Source organism: Ovis aries, chromosome 6, assembly GCF_016772045.2.
Source record: "Ovis aries strain OAR_USU_Benz2616 breed Rambouillet chromosome 6, ARS-UI_Ramb_v3.0, whole genome shotgun sequence".
Taxonomy (NCBI): domain Eukaryota; kingdom Metazoa; phylum Chordata; class Mammalia; order Artiodactyla; family Bovidae; genus Ovis; species Ovis aries.
Genome location: NC_056059.1, coordinates 68,567,738 through 68,594,058, shown reverse-complemented (window position 1 = coordinate 68,594,058; position 26,321 = coordinate 68,567,738). Strand labels below are relative to the sequence as shown.

At 43.2% G+C, this 26,321-nt stretch overlaps 1 protein-coding gene across 3 annotated transcripts in view; it reads right to left on the bottom strand.

Annotated features, from left to right (window-relative positions):
• Window positions 1–16,993, bottom strand: part of SPATA18 (spermatogenesis associated 18) — a 50,253-nt gene extending 33,260 nt beyond the window's left edge. For all 3 annotated transcript variants that reach the window (XM_015096498.4, XM_042251415.2, XM_015096499.4), the window contains exon 1: window positions 16,825–16,993. In XM_015096498.4, the coding sequence (XP_014951984.2) occupies window positions 16,825–16,911 (87 nt within the window). In that variant the 5' untranslated portion in view covers window positions 16,912–16,993. The remainder of the gene's footprint in view (window positions 1–16,824) is intronic.
• Between the last annotated feature and the right edge of the window lie 9,328 nt (window positions 16,994–26,321).

Genomic DNA, 26,321 nt, shown 5'->3' with positions numbered 1-26,321 from the left:
ACACACGTATCACTTTACACAAGGGCCAGCTGACACTGGTATGCTCCCAGGGCAGAGACTGCTGTGTGCTCACAAAACACACTTGCCTCTCCTCCTGGACGCCCAGCTAGACAGCCTTCCCCAGTCTCCCTAGCAACCGATGTGGCCATGCAACCCAGTTCTGATCTGGGATAGAAAGTGATGAGTGACTGTCCTGAATGATTGTCTTCTTTCTCTCTCTCTCTCTCTCTCTCTCTCCATCTACCAACCAAATGCAGAAGACCTAACAGAGGATCCCAGAAGCATAAGGGATAGTGAAGCCACAGATTTAGAAGGCTGTTAACTGAACACTTGACCTGTTACATCATTGAGAAAGTTGTGGGTGTGTCTGTGGGCATTAAGCTGCTGAAATATGGGAGTTGTTTTCTATAGCAATAACCCTGACTCCCTACTCAGTGTGCTGTGCCCAGACACTAAGCCGTGTCCAGCTGTTTGCAACTCCTTGGACTGTGGCCCACCAGTCCTCTGTCCATGGGATCCTCTCAGCAAGAATACTGGAATGGGTTGGCACTTCTTCCTTTAGGGGATCTTCCAGACCCAGGCATCAAATCAAGACTCTCATCGCAGATTCTTTACTACTAGCAACACCTGGGAAGTCCTACTCAATGGAACCCTACAAACACTTCTTTCATAAATTGACGTTTTGTAACAAAAGATAAATCATTGCCTCCTAATTTACCCACATTATTGGTTCTTATCCTCTACCTAAGTTCAACATGTGCATAAAGGGCACTATTTTTCAACAATAAGAAGGTATTGCTGGGTGAAGGATACAATGGGGAAGAAGACCAAAAAGATGGCCTAGGCTTCATGGTGATGCAGACTAGCTGGGGAGATGGGAGAGTAGACAGTTACCCTGCACTGGAACAAAGTCTTACTCTAGGGATGAGCACAAGGTCTATTTAAGAGCCATTGTCTGAGAAAGTCAGGAAAGGCTTCCAACAAGCAAACTCTAGGAGTGAAGAAGTTGGGCTCGGGGAAAGTCTGCCCCAGAACAGAAGCTAGCAGGTAGAACTTCCAACTCTTCCGCTGCTTTTGTTGTCTCCTTGGTGAGCTTTAACCAAAGCCTCGCTAGCCAAACCGCTAATTGATTCTGACTCCAGAAGGAAAGAATGCAATTGCAAGGAACAAACCATGTGGGTGTAAAAATGCATAGACCTACGTGTCACCTCAAGCCATCATAAGGCAGGGGTGCCTTCTGGGTATGACGAATCCCAAGATAGGAAGTGGGAGATAGAAACTAGGATGAAGAGGAAAGGTTTAGATGACCTCCAGGCAAAAGTTTACAAGTGAAATGCAGACCTGTGTCAACAGGGAAATGGTTCAGACAGGCAGTAAGCTCCTGAGGACAGAGGCTGTGCCTGGCCGGGTCACTGTGGCATTTCCAACCCTTCATCCTACTGTCTCTATGTATTAGAACTCAATATGTATTGTGTGGATGAATGAAAATGAGACGATTCACTCACTTTGGCTTTATTACATACCTGCTAAGTGCCAGCCACTGTCCATGCTTTATGTAGGTAAACTCAGAAAATCCACACCATAGGTACTGTAGGAGATTAGGAGGACTGTTGTCATCATTGCCATATCGAGATGAGAAAATTGAGACCCAGAGAGGTTAAGTAATATGCCCAAGGGTACTTAGCTAGTATGATGTCAAAACTGAGACCTGCTTCCAGAGTCCATGCTCTTGACTACTAAACTATACTGACTTTTGGATCATGATTAGTGCCAGGAGGAGGAGGGGGAGGATTGGAATATGTGACAAAAAGTGAGTTAGGAGGGCAGTCAGGGAAGCCTCTCTGAGGAGGAGTCACTGGAGCTAAGTCTCGGATTCAGAGCACCAGAGAAAGAGCAGGCCAGGCTGTGGGAACACCAAGGCCAAAGGCCCAATGGCAGGAAGGAATCTGGCAACCTTGAACCAGAAGTAGGTGCATGTAACAGAGGATAGGTGGTCAGAGAGGTTGGCAGGACAGATTCTGTGGGCATCCTGCAGGCCAGGTAAGCAGTCAGGATGGAAGGGACTCATTGTAACTGAGAGGGAGATGCTGCTTTAGTTTCCATGCCTGGTTAACGGTACCTGGGATTAGCTCTATCGTAACACTTATAAGAAGAAATGGACACAATCGAAATATCTCATTCTTCTATCCCCTTCTCCTAAAAAGTCTATGAGCTGACTATGAGTTTTCTTTTTTAAAGACTTTGTCTTTCTCATCAGTCACTGCTAGTATCCACGGCAAATCAAAGACCCCAAAGATTTGATGAATGAGTGAGTGAGTGACTATCATAATATGGGCATGATCAGGACATACGGGACCCACAGCCTGATCAGCTCTCTCCATTCCTTCCTTGTTGAACCAGCAACTCCTTGCCCTTGCTATTTCATTCCTGCACTTACCACAGTGAACTTCAATTCCCCAGTTATAGCCTTTTGCCCTCTGGTTGGATCGCGCCACGTGCTAAGTGGTCAGAGAATAGGCTTGGGAGTCAAGCAGCCCTGAGTATCTCAGCTCTGCTACCTACCACTCTTCTGTGTAATTCTGCACAGGTTGCTTAACCTCTATGAGCCCATTTCCCAACCAGGAAAATGAAGATTATGGCGTGCAGAGTGTTAAGAGAATTAAATCAAAATAATGCACATTCTGCACCTTCAAGACAAAAGATATAGCACCTGTAAGATGCTGCACAGAACTGAAGGGAGCAATGAACCGAGTCATAGGGCAGACCCTAGTTCAGATCTGGTTCTCCACTTACTAGCTTATTTCCTTAGAGAAGACATTTTAAAAATGCTCTTCCATTCATTGGAATTTAGAAGGTGGACGATCTCACCAGCTAGCATAGGTGCAGAGTAGAGAAGGTATATAATAATTAGGATTATTGTAGTATTATTACTATAGGTTTCTGTGCCTTGACCAGTGCCTGGCACAAAGTAGGGGTCCAATGTTTATCAAATGAGTTTGCACACACCACTAGCATAAGAGAATATACTATGTCAGACTGTTTCTGATCCCAAGACGTGTCACAACACGTTGCCCGTTTCTAACACAAAGCATTGCACAAGACACTCAACTTGCCATTGTCACAGTACTCTACCAAACGATTACTCCCCACAAGATAAACAGAGCAAAGATATGAACTAACTATGTGCTTGAGTGCATGCTCATTCACTTCAGTCGTGTCTGACTCTTTGCGACCCTATGGACTATAGCCCACCAGGCTCCTCTGTCCATGGGATTCTTAAGGCAAGAACGCTGGAGTGGGTTGCCAAGCCCTCCTCCAGGGGATCTTCCCAACCCAGGAATCAAACTCTAGTCTCTTTCATCCCTTGCATTAGCAGGTAGGTTCTTTACCACTAGGGCCATCTGAGAAGTCCATGAACTAAATGTACTGTCTCCTAATTCCAAATCTCATTCACTCATAAATCCTTGAATTCCTTTACTTCCTAAGCCTTGGGCTGGCCAGCTCAGGGAACAAAACTACATTAAAAAATAAAAAGTTGCCTGCTGTCAATGAGCTCACCAGCTGGAGAAGCAGGATAGAGAGTAGGAAACACACAGGGGATAAATAATTCCCTTAGAATTTACGAAGTGCTCTAAGAAGACAGTGAGCTGTAGAAGAAGTAAAATATACTCTGGTACGGGGAGATGGGTGGGAGGTTAAGACACTTTGAGCGGAGGAAGAGCAAGTATTATTATCAAAGCAAGAAGCGGCAAGGCCTACCGTATGGGAGAGGAGAACACAGGGTCCAGAGAGTAAGTAATAAGGACTTTATTTGTCACATGAAGAGCTCTGGGCTCTATCCAATCACTGAAAAGTTTAATAGGGCAAGTGGAGGATTTGCTTTGATTTCACAAAAATGACTCTGGCAGGAGCAGACCAGATAATTGGATTAGAGAGTGCATCTGGGAAGGAGGTAGGCAGTTGTAACCATCTAGCTGAGAGATTCTGAGAGCTGTGGAGGCAACAAAACTCCGTCCCAGCTCTGGAATCACATCTGTGTTGGCCAAGGTCCCACTGATCCTAGCATTACCTGAGGAGGAAGTCAGGTAGTTTGGGAAGGGGTAAGAGGCATGTGAGGGAGAATGCTCTTTCCAGACGGTTTAAGGAGTTTGGGCTTTCCTGGTGGCTCAGATGGTCAAGAAACTGCCTGCAATGCAGGAGACCTGGGTTCAATCCCTGGGTCAGGAAGATCTACTGGGGAAGGGAATGGCCACCCACTCCAGTATTCTTGCCTGGAGAATTCCATGGACAGAGGAGTCTGGTGTGCTGCAGTCCATGCAAAGAGTTGGACATGACTTAGTGACTGATCAACAACAAAAATAGCTCCTTCTAAAAAAATTTAATGAAAGAGAAAACAGTTACATCACAATTACGAATAAGAATTATTTATGAAAATTTTACTTCATTTATATAAGGGGTTATATGGTGTTGGGGGTGTGGTGTTGGAGAAGACTTGAGAGCCCTTGGACTGCAAGGACATCAAACCAGTCCATCCTAAAGGAAATCAACCCTGAATATTCACTGGAAGGACTGATGCTGAAGCTGAAGCTCCAGTACTTTAGCCACCTGACTCGAAGAGCCAACTCATTAGAAAAGACACTGATGCTGGGAAAGACTGAAGGCAGGAGGAGAAGGGGACAACAGAGAATGAGATGGTTGGGTGGCATCACTGACTTAATGGGCGAGAGTTTAAGCAAGTTTGGGAGATGGTGAAGGACAGGGAAGCCTGGCGTGCTGCAGCCCATGGGGATGCAAAGAGTCAGACATGACTGAGCGACTGAACAACAGCAACAAAGGGGGTATGCGTGCTGTGTTGTGAAGTAAAATGCATTAACTTTGTGGGTAAGTTTTAACAATACTATCCCAAGGAATAGGGTTTTGGCTGTGTTGAAAGTCACTGATTTGGGCAATAAGGAGCCCCAAAACAATCCCATGAAGAGTTGTATAAAAATTGGATTGCAGGGAGGCATGGAGAAAGGTAGGAAATCAATAGGAATATGCCATGTTGCTAGTGCGGAACTTAAACAAGGAAACTTCAAATTTATTCTAGTGGCTTCATGAAGATAGGAAAGCTAGAAGTAACAGAAAGGAGTGTCATATTCCAGAATATAACCACCAGCATTATTAACATTTTTTTTTGGAAAAATGTTCTTTTGAAGGAAAAAAAACACCCTTTGTGATGGAGATGGGCTACTAGCCTCCTTTTGTAAGCATGATGGCTGCAAAAATACTGTGAGTTGTGAGGGAAAGAATTCTCTGCCCAGCAAGCAGCTGCTTTGTCAGTATGTCTCCTCCCTTACTCTCCTACAGCTGCAGGCATTATTGCTACAAAGTTCATGTGAGGTCTGCCTTAGCCATAGACCAGAAGTTGGTTTCCCCACATATGTAAGAAATGATTGGAGTCTGAATAAGAGCTGCTGCTGTTGCTGCTAAGTCGCTTCAGTCGTGTCCGACTCTGTGCGACCTCATAGACGGCAGCCTGAGCAACTGCAGCTAAAGGGGAAAGGTGGGAGATATTTGAGACCTTTTAAAGGTAGACTCCTCAGGGCTTGATGAACCCATTTACAAGGTGTGACGGAGAGAGAGGAGACCGGGTTTCTGACTTGGGCCACAGGGGAGATTGTGATGGTGTTGCCTAACCAGAGGCCACAAGTAGAGAGGCAACAAGACAGGAGGGAGGGCAACTCATCCTGTTGGGTTCATGTTGACTCAGAGGATCTGGCCATCCACATGGAGCTGTCTGGAAGGCAGGTGGCCAGCCATTCAGATCGGGAGCTCTGGAGAAAGGCCCAGGCTGGAGATAAATCTTGGCGTTACCAACATCTGGGAAGTAGCTAACGCCATAAAATTGGATGAAAGTGGCAGTCATGTCCGACTCTTTGCAACCCCATGGACTATAACCCACCAGTCTCCTCACCCATGAAATGCTCCAGGCAAAAATACTACTGGAGTGGGTTGCCATTCCCTTCTCCAGGGAATCTTCCTGACCCAGGGATCAAATCCAGGTCTCCAGCATTGCAGGTAGATTCTTTACGATCTGAGCCACAGGAGAAGTCCAGTAAAATTGGATAAGATATGTCAATTGTTGCAGAGAAATCAAGGAGATAAGGACTATGGAAAAAAATAAGAGATTAGACTTGACCTGACCATCAAGTGGAGCAGTTACAGCAGATGTTTTGGGGAAAGGATACTTGATGTTGTTCCAGATCATTCCAGGTTGAGGAACAAATGGGAGTTAAAGAAGCAAAGACAGTGAAGACAGATTAGTCTTTCAAGAAGTTTTGCAGTGTGGGGAAGGAGAGCAAGAGAACAGAACAGAGGCTTTGTTCCCACCCCTTTAGTGTTATCACTCTCTAGCCCAGACCAAACCTCCTGACCAACTGAGCTTAAATGTTGCCTTATTTCCAAGGTTTTTCACAACGTGCCTCTCCACGACTTCTGCTGCCTCACTTCCTCCGGCAGCAATCTCCACTCCCACGCAAGCCTGTTTCGCTAGTGTCCGTGTGCCATGGGTACCAGATCAACAATCCTTTGATCCCTTTCAATTCCTATACTTCTGAGCAGCCTTGACCTTATTAACATTTCTCCTCATGAGACCCCAATCATCACAGCCTGTGTTGAAATGGCTGTCTCATCATACTATTCTAAACTTGAATCACCTGCACAATATTAGAAAGAGAGAAAAATTTCACCCGAGTTCAGTTCAGTTCACTCGCTCAGTCGTGTCCGACTCTTTGCGACCCCATAAACCACAGCACGCCAGGCCTCCCTGTCCATCACCAACTCCCAGAGTCCACCCAAACCCATGTCCATTGAATCGGTGATGCCATCCAATCATCTCATTCTCTGCAAATACTAATAATAAAATGTATCACTAATACATTAATATTTTTAATCAACTTGAAATTTTCAATTTGAAAAGCTTTGCAAATTTCAATTTGAAAAGCTATTCAAATCTATCAATTTTAGTACAAAATATACTTTCATATACAGAAAATATGCTTCATCTATATTAGATAAGAAACTGTGCAAAAGGATTTATCATAGTATCGTTTAAAATATGAAAGTTACAATCATTTAATAATGATTTGCCTGATATTTTTATTTTTTAATACTCTTCTTTTAAAAAAAGTCATTTTACATAGAACAAGAATGCCATTTCCAAACACGCCAATTAGCAAATATGTACAGGAGCAAGGAAAAGAGATGATCAGTAGGAAGGATGTGGAGTCTAGTCTGAGGGGTGGCATTTCTCAGGTCTTTGCAGCTGACCCTGGAAATTCACATATAGAAAGCAAAGCCCTAATTTCTATCTTCCTTCCCCGTTCCAATCTCCCCACTGCCACCGCTGACTGGGGTGTGTATTTTTAGAGGGTGGATGGGGGAAGGCTGGCAGGAAATAGACACTGCAAGTCAGTGGAATGTCCTTCCCTCCTCTGTAGGAGATAACAGAATGGACTTGACAAGCAAAAGAGCTAGGTTCAAAACCAAGTTATAAAGTGGAGTGGCCTTGGGCAAGCAAGCTGCCTTCCTGGGATTTGGTTTTCTCATGTGTAAAATACAGAAAATAAAGCCTGCTATTTCATAGGTTCTTCTAAAGCTTAAAGGCAATAACGCATGAAGAGTGCTTTAAGGGCTTTCAAGAACTCTTTAAACACTCGTTTTAAGGGATTAAGAGTTCCCCGGTGGCTCAGACGGTAAAGTGTCTGCCTACAACACGGGAGACCTGGGTTCGATCCCTGGGTTGGGAAGATCTCCTGGAGAAGGAAATGGCAACCCACTGCAGTATTCTTGCCTGGAAAATCCCATGGACGGAGGAACCTGGTAGGCTACAGTCCATGGGGTCGCTAAGAGTCGGACACGACTGAGCAAAATTTACTTTACTTTACTATTTTACTTTACTATGAATAAACTACTAACAAAATAGACATTGTACTGCGACAAACATTGGGGTACATGCATCTGTTTAAATTATGGTTTTCTCAGGGTATATGCCCAGTAGTGGGATTGTTGGGTCATATGGCAGTTCTATTCCTAATTTTTTAAGGAATTTCCATATTGTTCTCCATGGTGGCTGTATCAATTTACATTCCCACCAACAGTGCCAGATGGGGACAGAGATGGGAGAGGGGACATATGTATACCTGTGACTGACTCATGTTGATGTATGGCAGAAACCAACACAATACTGTAAAGCAATTATCCTTCAATTAAAAAAATCAAAAATAAATAAGCTACAAGGATATTATGTACAGCATGGGGAATATAGCCAATATTCAATAATTATAAATAGAGAACAGCCTTCAAAAATTGGGAATCACTATGTTATACACCTGAAACTTATATAACACTATACATCAACTATACCTTAAAAAATTCTTTTAAATGAAGTCCTCTACGAAGTAAAAGTAAAAATGCTGGTTATAACAGGCTATAATTGCTTCTAGAAAGGTGCCCATCTGTGGGCAGCCTTTCAAGTGGTTGTTTCAAAATCAACCCTCTGTTCTACATCGTTGAGGCTGACCCTGCCACACACTCACTGCCTCCACAACAAAGTTTTTAAACTGAAATCCTAAATTTTATTTTATTTTTTCTTAATATATATATTTTATTGAAGTATAGTCGGCTTACAGTGTTTCAGGTGCACAGCAAGTTAATTCAGTTATACAAATACATTGTTTATATTATTTTTCAGATTATTTTCCATTATAGGTTATTACAAAATATTGACTATAGTTTCCGGTGCTATACAGTTAACCTCTGTTGCTTGTTGCATATCTATTTTTTTCTGAATTTTAGATATAAGAAAGAGGAGGATTATACCTCAACAATTTAGGAAGAGCTTCTATTTAGGCTTTCCCACTGGATTTTGGAGGCAGGCATGGCAACCGATTCCAGTATTCTTGCCAGGAGAATACCATGGACAGTCCATGGGGTTGCAAAGAGTCAGACATGACTGAAGCAACTGAGCATGCACACACTGGATTTTAGTGTCTTGATCCATAATTAATATTCCTACTGGACTTATTTTGTTACTTCTTCTCCTTTAACATTAAACAATGGTGATGTTTACATTAACCAGTTTGTCCAAGATGAAAATACGGAGAATCAAATTTAAAAGTTGGTAGACTCTGTTAAAAAGAAAATAGTCTTCCTTAACTATTTGTCAATTATTTTGTAGCCATGAATTTATCATTAGTAACTGTGGCAGAAGGGGTGGTACCCATTAAATATTCTGCTTGCTTTTCCACATTTATCAGGCTCCCTTACAGTTGGACAGCAGCCAACAACTAAGTCTGCCCAAGGGACAATGAGTGCAAGGGCTGTGTATGATGTAGGAGCAGGGCAAGTTCTCCACTCTCTCTATTCCCCTTGCAGAACCTTCAAGGTCCAGTAATGAGATGGCTGCTCCATCTGATGGAGGGCACCTGAAACTGAGCCAGTGACAGACAAGAGCTACCATCAGACTTTGCATGAATGGGAAAGAAATCTCTGTTCTGTCAAGACACTAAGGTTTGGCATTTATTCATTACTGGCCAGTAAATCACTGCAGATGGTGGCTGCAGCCATGAAATGAAAAGACACTTGCTCCTTGGAAGAAAAGCTATGACCAACCTAGACAGCATACTAAAAAGCAGAGACATTACTTTGCCAACAAAGGTCTGTCTAGTCAGGGCTATGGTTTTTCCAATAGTCATGCATGGATGTGAGAGTTGGACTATAAAGCTGAGCACCAAAGAATTAATGCTTTTGAACTGTGGTGTTGAAGAAAACTCTTGAGAGTCCCTTGGCCTGCAAGGAGATCCAACCAGTCCATTCTAAAGGAAATCAGCCCTGAATATTCCCTGAAAGGACTGATGCTGAAGCTGAAACTCCAATACTTTGGCCACCTGATGCAAAGAAGTGACTCATTTGAAAAGACCCTGATGCTGAGAAAGACTGAAGGCGGGAGGAGAAGGGGACGATAGAGAATGAGATGGTTGGATGGCATCACTGACTCCATGGACATGAGTTTGAGCAAGCTCTGGGAGTCGGTGATGGACAGGGAAGCCTGACGTGCTGCAGTCCACGGGGTCACAAAGAGTCGGACACAACTGAGCGACTGAACTGAACTGAAGGAGATAAAGGTCCTGAAGGGAAGAAAAGCATCCTCTGTAAATGTAATAACTAGTTGAACCTTCAAGAATGTAGAAGGGAAGGAGTGCAGGGGGGTCAGGGAATCTGTCTCAAGACACCATAGCAATGACAACAACCTTTCGAGAGGGTAACAGGTAGGGAGGGTAGAGGTCCCCAGGCGGCAGGAGGAAATAAACTGCAAGAGGCAGACTTTTCCTTTTTTTCCTTCTGTGTTGAGGAAACCGGTTCTGCCTAAGACCAGCCTCTTTTTTCTTTTCTCAAACCTTGGGCTGATAACGGCTCAGCAAACCAGTACTCATATTAATTGTTTTATGGCTGGGGATGACACACCTTGGCCATCCTCTCAAAAATGCATATTGTGGGAGAGGAGCCTGGTGAAACTCCCTCAGCCTTGAGGTGTTTCTTTATCTGATTAGAAGCTAGCTAACAGACATAAAATGCCTTGGCACTCTTTATGTTCCCTTCTGATGTCTATGTTAGAAGCTTTCCCTATTTCTGCTATACTTTATGAAAACTTTGCTACACAAAAGGCTCCAAGTAATCAAGTATCCTTTCTGACCCGGGATCAAAATCCTTTCTTCCAGAGGTCACGAATCCTGGCGTAACACACAGCTTGCAGCAGCAAGCTTTTACTTTTATGCTTAGAATCAGGCATGTTTTGGCCTAAAAGCAGGTTCTATTTCAATCACAGAGATTATTCTAAAACAAACAGAGGACACCTCTTTAAGAGCTCATTTTTATGTGCTGATATTTAATATGTTGTTTACACTTGTTAGTACAGAATTCTATAGCACAAGGGGAGAGTAATGCAAGAGAAGCATTACCTCCCTATATAATACTTTGTTTCTCCCCATTGCCTTCAGGATAAAGTCCGAACTCCATAACAAACCACCCAAGGCACCCGTCCCTGGCCCCCACCACCTCATCTCCTTGGCCTTATCTCATGCCCACTCCCTGCCTGGAATTATTCCCAGTCCCCCAAGACATGCTAGCTTTTTCATGCTTCCCAGCTTCTTGCCCACATCCTTTCCTCTCTCCCTTGTCCTCTTCTCCAGCTAGAATTTCATCAGTAAGATTCAGCTGACATTTTTATTCCCAGCACCTAGCATAGACAGACATACTATAAAAAAAAATTTGTCTGAGGAATAAGTGTACACTGCAGAAAAAGTGTGAATATAGAGCATCTCACCCAAACCTTTATACACACCAGGAGCTAAGTAACCATTTTTTCAATTAATTCTTAAACTCTTAATACCTGGCTCAGTTATTGGTTGAGTAAGAAGGAATTCTCTTTGGCTGTTCCACTAACATTCTCAATAACCACAAAGGAGGAAAACTAACTCTGCAATTCATGTGTTTACCACAACCCATCCCTGAGTCTCCAATGGAGTCCAAGTTTTAAAGACAAAGTAATGCAATAATTCAGCATCTCTTTAATAACTAAAAGAAAATGAGGTGGTGCTCTTTGCTGTTGTTTTTAGGACTTGCTTCTCTGGGAGGGGAGTGGGTTGGAAAATATTTTTTCCTGAAGATAAGATAAATGTAACTTACAAAAATAAAATCAAGCAAGAAGCAGTTTTGCCAAAGGCCCAGAAGATTGGTAGATGTTGTAAGATTAAAAACAAGCCAAAAGATAAAAAACAAAGGCTTCAGGGCAGAAAACTATATTTTAAAAGAACTTACTATTTCTGACAACATAGGAATCAAGGAAACAGGCTGTGTATGAGATGGTGGTGATGGCCAGATAAAGGCAGAGGGGATAGGAATGGATAAAGAAGGAAATTATATTAGAGAAATTAAGAAGAAAAACTAAATAGGATCTAATTGTTAATCTAAATGATGGCTGGTTTGGAAAACAATCATAATTCTGCATTGTGTTTTAGAATTAATCTGTTCAAGTTATTTATCTATTTCACTTGAAAATAACTTTTCCCAAAGGAATAACTTTAACCATGTTCCTAATTCTAGAGGAATATATACGGTCTTTTCTTTTGCTTGAGTTTATCAGAACTCAATTAATGTAGTCACAGTCAGAAAAACCAACCTTCCATAGCAAACATAATTTGAAGCTTTTAAGGAAAAAACATAATTCTCTACAACCAATATTTTAATAAATATAATTTGCTACAATGAATACTCTTCATCTTAAGGATTCAAGGCCAAAGTCTTTGGAACTAATAAAATAACATTGCAGTATTACAGGAAAACTCTTAGCAATTGACTGAAACTCAAACTGTAGATGACAAGATGTTGAATAAGTCTCAATGTAACCTAAATGTTGGTAGGTGCTGTAAAGAGATTTTCTCATTGTCTTTCTTAAGCACCACGCCTGCGCCACCCGCCACACACACACACACACACACACACACACACACACTGTTCATAATGCTTGCACCCTTTCACTTGTGCTCCTGATTGTTAATTCTGGCTTCTGGTTTCAATTTTAAGAAAAGTTGAATTAAAAATATTTGGGGATCATTTCTGGGCTTCCCTGCTGGCTCAGGGGTAAAGAATCTGCCAGCAATGCAGGAGATGCAGGAGACTCCAGTTCAATCCCTGGGTCAGGAAGATCCCCTGGAGGAGGGCATGGCAACCCACTTCAATATTCTTGCCTGGAGAACCCCATGGACAGAGGAGCCTAGTGGGCTATGGTCCATAGAGCTACAGAGAGTTGAACACGACTGAAGCGACTGAACACACAAGGCACGCACAGGGATCATTTCTAATTTTACACTGAATATGAGGTTCATCAGAAATGAGTCCAAGGAACTGGGTGTCTGGGAGAAAGGTGGTGGCATTCAGCCAGTCATGATTTATTGAGCAACCACTAGGGGCCAAAAGTGGAATGAAATGGAAATCTCTGCTATCTGGAGCTTACCTTTTAGGGTGTGTTGGGGGAGGGGAAGAAAACTAATCAACAAAATAAAAGAGTAAATCAGTAAAAATTAGAAGGGGTAGATATTATGGATGGAGAAGGATATTATGGAAGAAATAAAGCAGAGAAGGGGCACAGTTGTTCCAGGGGCGAGGGTGGCTGCTCAGTCCAATACAGTTGCCACTGGTAACTAGTGGAATTCAAACCAGACTTCAATGAAGTTAAAACTTCAGTTCCTCAGTTTGCACTCATTGAATTTCAAATGCTTATTGGCCACCATGTTGGACAGTGCTGATATAAAGATATATATAGAATGTGTCCATCATCATGGAAAGTTCTGTCGGACAGTTCTGCTCTACCATGAGCAAGCAGTCTAGTATTGCTGGAGTGGTTGAGCAAGGGAGAGGGTAAGAGATAACATCACAGAGTTTAAAGGAGCACAGCTGTACAGGAGTTTGATGGCCATTGCAGGAAATTTTTTTCTGAGATATAAAGTTTGGAGAGTTTTGCCATAGGAGTAACTTGATCTGACTTGGTATTTAGAAGAATTACTTTGGGTTATTTTTTTTTTAAGTAACACAAATAAAAGATGACCAAAGGTGTACAAGTGTGGCAGTGGAGGCAGGGACGGTGTGGAACATGCTCAGGTTCTGCACAAGCTCAGAAACTAGTACCAACAGATTCTGCTGGTGAGAAAGTAGTGGAGTATGTCATGATAAAGTCTGTAACTAAAGGAAAGAAGTCAGTGTTTGTGGCATGGGAGAAGCTAGGGTCAGTCTTACACTGATTTGACTTTGCAATGACAACAGCACAACTGAAAATGTCCAATGGACATTTGGAGAAGTGAGAGCTCAGATGAGAAAAGGACCTGAGTTTAGATATGATATTCATCAGCATAGGGGTAAGAGATGAAATAGGAATGTAAGTGGAAGAGAAGGTTTCTAAAGTCTGCCCTTGAAGAACAACTATGAGAGGAGTATGGGTAAGACAAGGAGACAAATAGAGTGTCGACAGTCAAATTCAGTAGAGATGCCAGAACGTTGAAGAGAAATGATGATGCCCAAGGAATGGCCACAATATCTGGGAAGGCACTGATCTCTAAGAGTGCAGTCTCTACGAATTACATGTGTGTACTGGAGATGGGGAGGGCCACAAGTGAGGAATCTAAGTAGAAATGGTTTCAGCGAGAACAGAAGAATGGAGTGCACCACTGTTAGTGAGGAGAGAAAGTACAATAAACTTTGGCCTTTCTCAGAACTTACAGGTTGTTTCTAAAACAATCATTTAAGTGGGTCCAGCCACTATCAGTGTCATTTGTGTTCAACATTGTCTAGTGACAAACTGAATACACTTTTTAATGGTTCAAGTTAATTTAGGCCACAGGGCAAGAAAAAAAAATTTTATAAGAAGTAGTTTTAAGAAGAGAAAATACATTCATTAAGATTTGTTATTCTCATCCTTCTGAGATTAGGTAACAAGTAGCCACTTTTAAAGGTAGGTGGTGGGGGGAACCCAAGTCTTTGTGCTAATGGTGAATTTCAATTTTCCTGCAATTCTGATGGAGAAGGAATAATCAATATTGGTTTAAATGTGGGCAAATGGGGTAAACACTAGAAAAGCAGGCTAAGGAGAAAGCCATATTGCTTTGAGCTCCCCTCCTCCCAGGTGCCTGGTTACAAGGTGGATAGGAAAGCCCAGGGACTCATGATGGCAGGCAGTTGCATTTTCCTGGTAGGATTTCAGAAACAAGCTAATTTAGACTAAAAAAATTGAGATCCAAAAAGGAACTTCATCCACATCAATTCCAGTCTCCCAGTTAGCTGAGGAGGTACTGAGACCCAGAGGTTAAATAATTTGCCCCAAATGATTCAGCTTTTGTTGTTGTTGCTTGTTGTTGTTTAGTCACTAAGCCACCAGGCTTCTCTGTCCATGAGATTTTCCGGGCAAGAAAGAATACTGGTGTGGGTTGCCATTTCCTTCTCCAGGGGATCTTGCAGACCCAGGGAATGAACCAGCATCTCCTACACTGGCAGGTGGATTCTTTACCGCTGAGCCACCAGGGAAGCCCCAGTGATTCAGCCAGCCAGTTCTCTGCAAAGTCAGACCTAAAAGCTGGCGGGATGGAGCTGATCCTGGGTCCCCAGCTCTTTTTCCTGCATTGTTCTACTGGCTGTGTGAGAATAGGACTCTCCTTTTTTGTTGTTATTGTTCAGTCACTAAGTCATGTCTGACTCTTTGTCTGACTCAGTGTAGCCCGCCAGGCTCCTCTGTCCATGGGGATTCTCCAGGCAAGAATACTAGAGTGGGTTGCCATGCCCTTCTCCAGGGGATCTTCCTGATCCAGGAATCAAACCGGAGTCTCTTGCATTGCAGATGGATTTTTTTTTACCAGCTGAGCTACAGTATAGAACTCCCCTTTTTAAGACAGACCAACCGAAGCAAATTCTGCACTGGAGTTCTACTATCTGGATGGAGAGATGAATGGGAGCTGGAGTGGGGTAGGGGGGGTGGTGGCCCCCACCCCCACCCCCACTCCAGCTCCCATTCATCTTAAAAAGGGGAGTTCTATACTGTAGCTCAGCTGGTAAAAAAAATCCATCTGCAATGCAAGAGCCTCCGGTTTGACTGCAGATGGTGATTGCAGCCATGAAATTAAAAGACGCGTACTCCTTGAAAGAAAAGTTATGACCAACCTAGATAGTCAAGGCTATGGTTTTTCCTGTGGTCATGTATGGATGTGAGAGTTGGACTGTGAAGAAGGCTGAGCGCCGAGGAATTGATGCTTTTGAACTGTGGTGTTGGAGAAGACTCCTGAGAGCCCCTTGGACTGAAAGGAGATCCAACCAGTCCATTCTGAAGGAGATCAGTCCTGGGATTTCTTTGGAAGGAATGATGCTAAAGCTGAAACTCCAGTACTTTGGCCACCTCATGTGAAGAGGTGACTCATTGGAAAAGACTCTGATGCTGGAAGGGATTGGGGGCAGGAGGAGAAGGGGACGACAGAGGATGAGATGGCTGGATGGCATCACTGACTCGATGGACGTGAGTCTGAGTGAACTCTGGGAGTTGGTGATGGACGGGGAGGCCTGGCGTGCTGCTATTCATGGGGTCGCAAAGAGTCGGACACAACTGAGACTGAACTGAATTGAACTGAACTGGGTTTGATGACAGAATATTGGCTTACAAATGCCTTGACAACAGGCTTTCTGAAATCTGCCCTAGTGTTGAAACTACCTTACTTGCCATGCTCATCAGCACACAAGTGAAACTCGCAAGGTTGACTAGTGTTCGTTTCATTGACTTCTGGGTACTAACTCCTGGGTATATTTCTATAAAAATCTTATCCCAGAGTGGGAGACTTGCGGAAAGGCAGGAGGTGGGATGTAATAAATAATAATAATTCGAGTTGGCGTATGGGGGTGGGCTGCAGGCAGAGGGAACTGGAGGAAGAGTGACAAGCTAGACCGGACCTGCGTTGCTCGCAGGGCTTCCCGTTGCTAGGACCGCCAGCGTCCTTAGCTACCGCTCGCTAAACTAGCAGCTCTCCTCTGCTACCACCAGTCCAGCGCTTCGCGGACCGCGCCACCTCGCGCCAGAAGGAGAAAAAGGAATCGCATTTCCCTGCTTCCCTCGGTGCGGGTCCCAGTGAGGAATCAAAACTGCGGGACTTGGCAAAGCAGTCACCCGGAGGCCAGTCCTAAGAACCTCCCGCTGAGGGTTGTACAAGGAACTAGAGAGAGGGCGAACCCCGGGGGTCTTCCCCTCTGACTCACGTTGTACTCCCTCAGCCAGGACTCTAGCTTGTCCTGCAACGATCGTAAAGCTTCGTTGGAGACCAGTCTCCTCAGGTTATCTGCCATCGCTCGCTCTTCCGCTCGGCCCGCTCTGGGAGATGGACTCGTGGACCGAGGGGTGGTGTGGCGGGAAAGGTGTTCTCTTCCTGAGGAGCTCAGAGCGCGGCTGGTGTTTCCATCCTCCCCCCTCGGGTCGGATGGGGCAGGGTTCGAGAAGCCGGGGGGAGGTGCCCTGGGCCACAGCCGCCGCGCCTCATTCGCTGCCCCGCGCGCGGTCTCCCGGCTCCCGCGCGGCCGCCGGGAGCCAGGACAATAAATACCCGGGCGATTATTAAACAAACCTTGACGTGAGCGCGCGGCAGCTGGGGACGCGCGCGGCCCGTTTCCAGGCAACGCCGGCGCCGCCGCCCAGCCCCAGCCGAGCGCACTACCCGCCTGCAGCCCCGCCGCTCCTCATCCCTGCTGCCCCCCAACCCCAACTCGCCCGCGGGTCCGGGGCACCGCCGGGACGCGCCATGCCGCTCTTCCTCATGCTAGTGATGCTCAGCCTCATGCTGCTGCTACTGGTGCTGCTGGTGGCCGAAAGCGAGAGCCCCCAAAGTCTGTGAGACTCTGGGTTGGGCCGGCGGCTGGAAGACGCTAAGACTTCAGATGGCAGCCGCCCGACCCTGATGGAGAGAGAGGCGCCCGCAGTGTGGCGATGCTGGGCAGCCGGAGGCCTCTTGTCTAGGAAAGCAAAGATTCTTTCTTTCTAGACGTTTTTAGGTTAGGCGGTGAAGAAAGCAGTTGTTTGGCTCCTTCCTATATTCTTTCACTTCTCAAGACTTTATTTCTTCGTTTGTAACGTCTAGGATTTGGTGGGTGCCCAGCTAAATAGATTTTAGCTCCAGGATGTTCACGAATTAGTCAATCAGGTTTAAATAAGATTTGGTCTGTTTTTAGAATCATTCAGCACTCTTAAGTTGTTTAATTATGAATTCTCTAATTGAGACTTTGTGTAAGTTTAGAGCCGGTTTGGCACTATTTCAAAAGGTGTATTAAGCCACAGTGGTAGTTTGGACTACTTAAGAAATGAAACCATTGCAACCATCATTAAGCGCTTTAGTACCCTTATTTTCAATGTCGTCAAATGATGTGCAGATTGCAAATCATCCTAATCTATCCTTTTTAAAACAGAGCCGGTGGAAGCAGGACCTCAGCTAGCTAGTCGGTTAGCTAGTTTAATTCAGTTTCTTCTTTTTTTTTTTTTCAGGTATTTAAGAATTATGAACATTGAACATGTCCACTGACGGTAAACTTAAGAATTTTTGCCCCCACCCCACTTTTTTCCTCTTAATTAGTGGTTTTACTGTCCTCTGATAAAAATGAAAGGCTCATTCTGGAGTCTGTGTTCTTACTATCTTCTGTAGACCACAAAACAAGATCTATAAAAGTTCTCACCACAAGAAAAACTTGTAACTATGAATGGTGATAGATATTAATTAGACTGATTGTGGTGATTATTTCACATTATATACAAATATTGAATCACTATGTTGTACATAATGTATTATTTTAATTATATGTCAACAAAAAGAAAAAAGAAAATATAAAGAGAACACACATTTTATCATAGTGCAATAACAATTGCTAAAGTACAAAAAATAAATACTCATTACTGACTTTTTTCTTTAAAAAATGTAAAGAATGAGGAAGGCAATGAAGAAGAATCTTATAGATTTCTTAACTTAATGCACATTTTTATAGGTATTTGGAATCTTTGAACAGTCTGATTTACTTATTAATAAAAACCAAGTTGTGATATTTGCTTAAGTCAGACTAAGGGTTAAATCCTCCTCCTTGCTGTTACACTTTAATTAACCTCTCAGTTCAGTTCAGTTCAGTCACTCAGGTCCGACTCTTTGCGACCCCATGAATCACAGCACACCAGGCCTCCCTGTCCATCAACTCCCGGAGTTCACTCAAACTCATGTCCCTCTAGTCGGTGATGCCGTCCAGCCATCTCATCCTCTGTCGTCCCCTTCTCCTCCTGCCCCCAATCTCTCCCAGCATCAGAGTCTTGTTTATATCATCTTGCATGCCTGTGTGCTCAGTTGCTTCAGGCATTTGGGACTCTTTTATGACTATAGCCTGCCAGGCTTCTCTGTCCATGGGATTGTCCTGGCAAGAATACTGAATAGGTTACCATTTCCTCCTCCAGGGGATCTTCTCAACCTAGGGATCAAACAGCATCTCCTGAGATGGATTGTGAGCCATCGAGGAAGCCTTATATCATCTTACTATAGTTCCTACTTCACAGTGTTATTAGAGACTAAATAAGACCATTCATGTGAAGTGCAACACAGTGCTTGACATGTTATAACAAATGTTATCAATTTGCTTCCTAAATGCTATGATCACTATTACTACAAATGTACAATAGGTCACAGTACTAATATTAAACAGAGAAGAGTAGGTTGGAAACATATAAAGCAACAACAGCGCTGCTGATAGAGTAAATTATTCAATGGAATGTTTCACAATAGAAATCTCATCATTGAACAGCTAGTATCTAGGAATTATTACTATATAATGTTAAGTGAAAAAAGCAGGTCTCTAAATTATATATATTGTGTTACATTACACAACATGAACCCAAGGCATGATTGTGGATGATTTTAATTAGTTCCTTTATACTTTTCCAATTTTTCAAATTTCCACCATGAACACAAGCTGCTTTTATGAAAACTTACTCAGAAACAGCTATCCAAAAACTTGACCACCTTCAGAAAAATGTTACTCAAAATATCAATATTTAAGCCAACTCAAAATAGAATATGCTTTGACCAAATGTTCATATTACTCATTTAATAGACGTATAGAGTCTTAGGATAGAATGAGTCTGAAATCGCTTTAGAATGTGCTACCTGACCTTGTCTCTACAATACTTGACCACCACAACTAGATTCAAGACCCTTCAGGTTTCCCAGTCATTTCATGCACCTCTTAGTTTCCATAGCGCTCTGGAGCATGGTTGTCCATAGCAAGAACTTGATGCTTACTAATAACAAGCATAACTCTCAAGTACTCAAAACAAAGGAAATATTTTACATACTTATTCATTATTTATCCCCCTAAAACTTTCAAAAGAGGATCTCATATCACTTACAGTAGAAGGTTTGTAGAAAACATCTTTGTTAGATTTAGAAAAAAATTAATGAAAAAAACAAATATGCCCCCAGTTTAAGCCTGTGTACTAATATTGAGCCTTATTTTACATTTATTTTGGGGCTTTGTGGCAGTCAAGAAAAAAAGGAAACTGGGTGGTATGATTACCATTTGATTTTTAAAGTACACATACCAATTCTTTGAATGAAAGCACATTTTTTGGTACCAGTTCTTAAATATGTTTATTCCTTTCCAAAGAGTATAGAATAACAGATGAATGTATCCTTAATAACCTCCCCTTTGTAAAGAAAATACAGAAACAGTCTTCATGCAACTTTCTTGCAGTCACCTTTGATCAATGCCAGTGGGGGTAAGACTAGAACACATGTCATCAAAGAGAGAGCCAAGCAATTGACACCCCACTTCTTAGCCCTCTGGTGATGTTACTTGGTACAAGCTTAGAACTTCTGTATCTGTAGGGATAAGCAGATATCCTCATAAGTGCCCTTAATGATGATCCCTTCCTTAGCACTTTTGATGGGCGCAGGATGGCAATCAATTTAAGAGAGAGTGAGAGCCTGGAATGCAAACAGTAGACGTTGCTGATTAAAGAAGAATCCACATGCTTCAAACTATAAGCATGCGCTCAACAAGGTTGAGATTCTGCTTTTAAAGTCTCTCTCTCTCTCTCTCTCTCTCTCTCTCTCTCTATATATATATATATATATATATACACACACATACATACATAAGATAAAGAAAGTGTTAGAGTCCCTCAGTCGTGTCCGACTCTTTGAGACCCCAATGAACTGTAGCTTGCCAGGCTCCTCTGTCTATGGGATTCTCCAGGCAAGAATACTGGAGTGGGTAGCCATTTCCTTCTCCAGGGAAACTTCCCAACCCAGGGATCAAACCTGAGTCTTCCACACTGCAGGCAGATTCTTTACCGTCTGAGCCACCAGGGGAAAGTGAAAGTGAAAGTCGCTCAGTTGTGTCCGTCTCTGCGACCCCATGAACTATACAGTCCATGGAGTTCTCCAGGCCAGACTATTGGAGTGGGTAGCTGTTCCCTTCTCCAGGGGATCTTCCCAACCCAGGGATCAAACCCAGGTCTCCCGCATTGCAGGCAGTTTCTTTACCAGCTGAGCCACAAGGGAAGCCTGAGCTACCAGGTAAGCCTGAGCTACCAGGTAAGCCATAAATATATATACTTCCTTTCATTAAAGGAAATATATAAGTAAAGGTTCTATTTGCAGAATCTTTTGATGCTCTAATTTTGTTCCTGTTTATTTCAGGATATTATCAAGTAGGCATTTATTTGGGAATAAAAGAAAAATCAAATCTTTCTTTCTGGTACACTATCAGATTATCTTAGAGAAGTTGAAAGAACAATAAATTTGAAACATGGATACTCTTGTTTTATCTGACACTCTTCCAGTTAGTGGTTTCTCATGACTTTACATGTCTTTAATCATTCTGAGCCTCACTTTTCTTCCATCTACATAATGAAAAACATGGACTTGATGAGCTCTAAGATTTCTTGCAGTTCTGACATTCTTTAACGTTGTTTTCCCTTTTTTTTTTTTTTTTAACATATTGGTTATGGTTGAGATTGAGCAAATCTTGCTTGTTGTCCCAATTTCTGGTTCACAGTTCAGTTGAGGTCAGGCCTTGATTCTGAGAGCGTTAGCCAGTCATTAAAAGTTGAACCTCTTTTTGGCATACAATTTATTCTGCAGGCTTTCTGAAATAACTACTAAAGCTAATCTCCAGGAAATAAACATGGGGTTTCTCCAAAGTTGCACTTTTAATAAATTTAAACTCAGCTCAAACTGACAAAATCTTCCTAACTCCCCCACCCCCACAAAGCTCATTACTCTCTTCTTTATGCTTTGTCTCTCTAACTTTAGAAATGTTGATATTGTTATCCTACTATATTAAATTTATTTGTCTGCATCCTATATAACCTTGTGAGTTTCTTAAAGAAAAAGGCAAAGGTCTATTTAGTTTAATATCCTTAGCACAGCAAGTGGCACACTCTAAGCCCTCTATAAATGTTTGTTAAACTATTAACAAAAAGAGAAAGAAGTAAAAGAAAGAAGAAAAGAAAGCAAAGAAGGAAAGAAGGCAGGAAGGAGATGACTGGCTGCTTTATATCTGAGGTCATAACCCCATAGAGGTAGAAGAGCAAATTTAATAGCCAGTTGGTTGTTCTTAAAGCATTATAATTCTACCACACAGCCACAAGCCTTTTTTTCTAGAGAAGTGTAATGAGTCAAACGTCTGGATGGAATAGTCTTTCTGAAAGTTCTTACTTTTGTCCACTTTGAATTTTACCTGTATCAGTTAGCTGGAGATTTTTAATTAGGGATTTTATGAAGCCAACAAAAGAGCAATCAAAGCCCTCAGTATAGCAAGAGTTGTGTGTGTTTTCTGATGCTTATATGTAAGAAGCTTGTATGCAAGGAGTTCCAAGGATATACAGTGGGATCCGCATCATAATTTCCACTGGGGACAGTTGCAAACCCTCAGCGAATGTGGCTAAAGGCATAATCTGTTCTGCTCTAGTCAGGCTTCTCTTTAGGCACCCCAGTCCTCCCTGGGTGTGCCATGCTATTCCTCTCCTACAGCTGTCCATGTTAGTCCTTTGGGTCAGGGCCTATATTACTATTTGAAGAAAATCTTTTAGCTTTTGCTGACCCAATTGTATGTGATTTCCTTTAAATTTAGTGGTGGTATTAAATTTTTACTGGTGGTATTGCCAAGGCACTTTGTCTCTATGTATGAGACAGGTTGGCAAAACCAAGGCAGGGCTGCTAGTCTTAGAAACTGGGGTATTACAGATTTTTAAGATACTTATCTGGGGAGGCCTTACAAATAGCTGCGAAAAGAAAAGAAGTGAAAAGCAAAGGAGAAAAGGAAAGATATAAGCATCTGAATGCAGAGTTCCAGAGAATAGCAAGGAGAAATAAGAAAGCCTTCTTCAGCAATCAATGCAAAGAAATAGAGGAAAACCACAGAATAGAAAAGACTAGAGATCTCAAGAAAATTAGAGATACCAAGGGAACATTTCATGCAAAGATGGGCTTGATAAAGGACAGAAATGGTATGAACCGAACAGAAGCAGAAGACATTAAGAAAAGGCGGCAAGAATACACAGAAGAACTGTACAAAAAGATCTTCACGACCCAGATAATCATGATGGTGTGATCACTCACCTAGAGCCAGACATCCTGGAATGTGAAGTCAAGTGGGCCTTAGAAAGCATCACTACGAACAAAGCTAGTGGAGGTGACGGAATTCCAGTTGAGCTATTTCAAATCCTGAAAGATGATGCTGTGAAAGTGCTGCACTCAATATGCCAGCAAATTTGGAAAACTCAGCAGTGGCCACAGGACTGGAAAAGGTCAGTTTTCATTCCAATCCCAAAGAAAGGCAATGCCAAAGCATGCTCAAACTACCTCACAATTGCACTCATCTCACACGCTAGTAAAGTAATGCTCAAAATTTTCCAAGCCAGGCTTCAGCAATACACGAACTGTGAACTTGCAGATGTTCAAGCTGGATTTAGAAAAGGCAGAGGAACCAGAGATCAAATTGCAAACATCCGCTGGATCATGGAAAAACCAAGAGAGTTCCAGAAAAACATCTATTTCTGCTTTATTGACTATGCCAAAGCCATGACTGTGTGGCTCACAATAAACTGTGGAAAATTTCAGAAAGAGATGGGAATACCAGACCACCTGACCTGCCTCTTGAGAAACCTATATGCAGGTCAGGAAGCAATAGTTAGAACTAGACATGGAACAATAGACTGGTGCCAAATAGGGAAAGGAGTAAGTCAAGGCTGTATATTTTCACCCTGCTTATTTAACTTATATGCAGAGTACATCATGAGAAACGCTGGGCTGGAAGAAGCACAAGCTGGAATGGAGATTGCCGGGAGAAATATCAATAACCTCAGATATGCAGATGACACCACCCTTATGGCAGAAAATGAAGAAGAACTAAAAAGCCTCTTGATGAAAGTGAAAGATGAGCGTGAAAAGATTGACTTAAAACTCAACATTCAGAAAAATGGCATCTGGTCCCATCACTTCAGCTCAAATAGATGGGGAAACAGTGGAAACAGTGTCAGACTTTATTTGGGGAGCTCCAAAATCACTGCAGATGGTGATTGCAGCCATGAAATTAAAAGACACTTGCTCCTTGGAAGGAAAGTTATGACCAACCTAGATAGCATATTCAAAAGCAGAGACATTACTTTGCCAACAAAGGTCCATCTAGTCAAGGCTATGGTTTTTCCAGTGGTCATGTATGGATGTGAGAGTTGGACTGTTAAGAAGGCTGAGCACCGAAAAACTGATGCTTTTGAAGTGTGGTGTTGGAGAAGACTCTTGAGAGTCCCTTGGACTGCAAGGAGATCCAACCAGTCCATTCTGAAGGAGATCAACCCTGGGTGTTCTTTGGAAGGAATGATGCTGAAGCTGAAACTCCAATACTTCGGCCAACCTCATGCAAAGAGTTGACTCATTGGAAAAGACTCTGATGCTGGGAGGGATTGGGGCAAGAGGAGAAGGGGACGACAGAGGATGAGATGGCTGGATGGCATTTACCGACTCAATGGACATGAGTTTGAGTGAATTCCGGGAGTTGGTGATGGACAGGGAGGCCTGGTGTGCTGCGATTCATGGGGTCTCAAAGAGTCGGACACAACTGAGCGACTGAACTGAACTGAACTGAAGATGCTTATTAAGTTTCATTACTGTCTTAAGCATTGGAGATAAAAGGATGAGTAAGACACAGATCTTCCAGATAGAGCTCCCCATTTTTTAGATGAACTTAAAGACAGGTAAACAAAATAGAATACAATGCACTCTGAAATACATGTAGAAGACTAGGAGCAGAATTAAGGGACAGACCAGCTAAAACTGCCCAGGCATGTAGGAAGGCTCAAAGAGAACATGACATTTGAATGGATATTTGAAGGATGAATAAGAATGTGCTTGACAGAGAAAAAGAGAAAGACTCTTCAAGCAGAAGGAAAAGAAGCAAAGCATAGGAAGTAAGGACTAGAGGACTAGAATTAGAGATAGGAATTAAGGATCAGTAAAAAGCCCAGTTGTCTGAGTGGATTATTGGGACCACAGACAGACTATTATCAAAGGCTTACTGCTGACTCCCCAAAGCATTGAGCTGTAAGCCTTTCTGCTTCAGATGAAGCTTGTCCTAGAGATCCAGACAGGAGTCAGCCTAGAGATGCAAGTCAATCGGTTCCAGCGTTTGGAAAGGATTTGCAGAACTTGATGACCAGCTAGGTACTGATCTTAGCCAAAACCAGAGGAGAGACGGGCAAGATTATAAAGGATTTACAGGTGAGAGAGCTGAATCTTCTAACTACAATTTCTTGGCAATCCTCTGATGTAACGTACGCAGAGAGAGAGAAACATCAGCTCCAGTCATCAAAAAGCAAAACTGATTTAGTTTCTAGAGAAAGAAAAATTTGGCCAGCAGGTCTCTTTGGTGTTCCTGTTGAGTTAGGCAGGCCTGGGTCCCCAAGATGCTTAGGAGAAGTTTCAGCTACCTGAGGAATAGTTATCGCACCTTGGTTACCACTGCCCTCTCTCTCTCTTTTTTTTTTTTAAACTAAAAGGATTATTGGATTATATTGACTCGACAGGGAACAAGGAATGTGTACTCGAGTTACTTGTATATCTGAGTGCCTTCCTGGTGTGCAGTAAACACCTGTTAAATTGGATTCCCCAGTAGATACATCCACACTATCTTCAACCCACCTGCAAAACCACAGAAAAAAAGCATCAGCCTTCACAGGCCCGCCAAAACTAAGAAGCATCCCTGAAGTGCCTGTACTTTTTAAGGACATTCGGTTTTCAAGATTTTAGCTGCCTGTCAGCAACTTAACTTCTGTCCGCGTTGTCACCGCCTCCTCCCTCGTCCACATGTACTCTGCAAATGCGCCCTTCCCACCCAGCCAAGGAGACCCCGACTCGTGAAGCAAGGAGCCCTCCTGATGGCACCAGCACCGCCCCCCACCCCTTGCTGGGGAATGGAGGGGAAGGGAGAGGGTTCCTCTGTATTTTGAGGGCGGCCTTTTCGAAGAATCCAGAGGCGGCCCGAGGTCGAACGGAATCCCGGTGTGCAAGAAAACGCTCCCAGAGGCCACTGCCTGGGCGCCGGGGGCAGCGGAGCTGGCACCCGCGGCCCGGGCGGGGCGGGGTTGGAGATGGGGGGCGGGGGCGAGGAGCAGCGGGGCCCCCCTCCCGCCCCTCCAGCGCGCAAGCGCAGGCGCGCGAGGTGCGGAGGCGGCC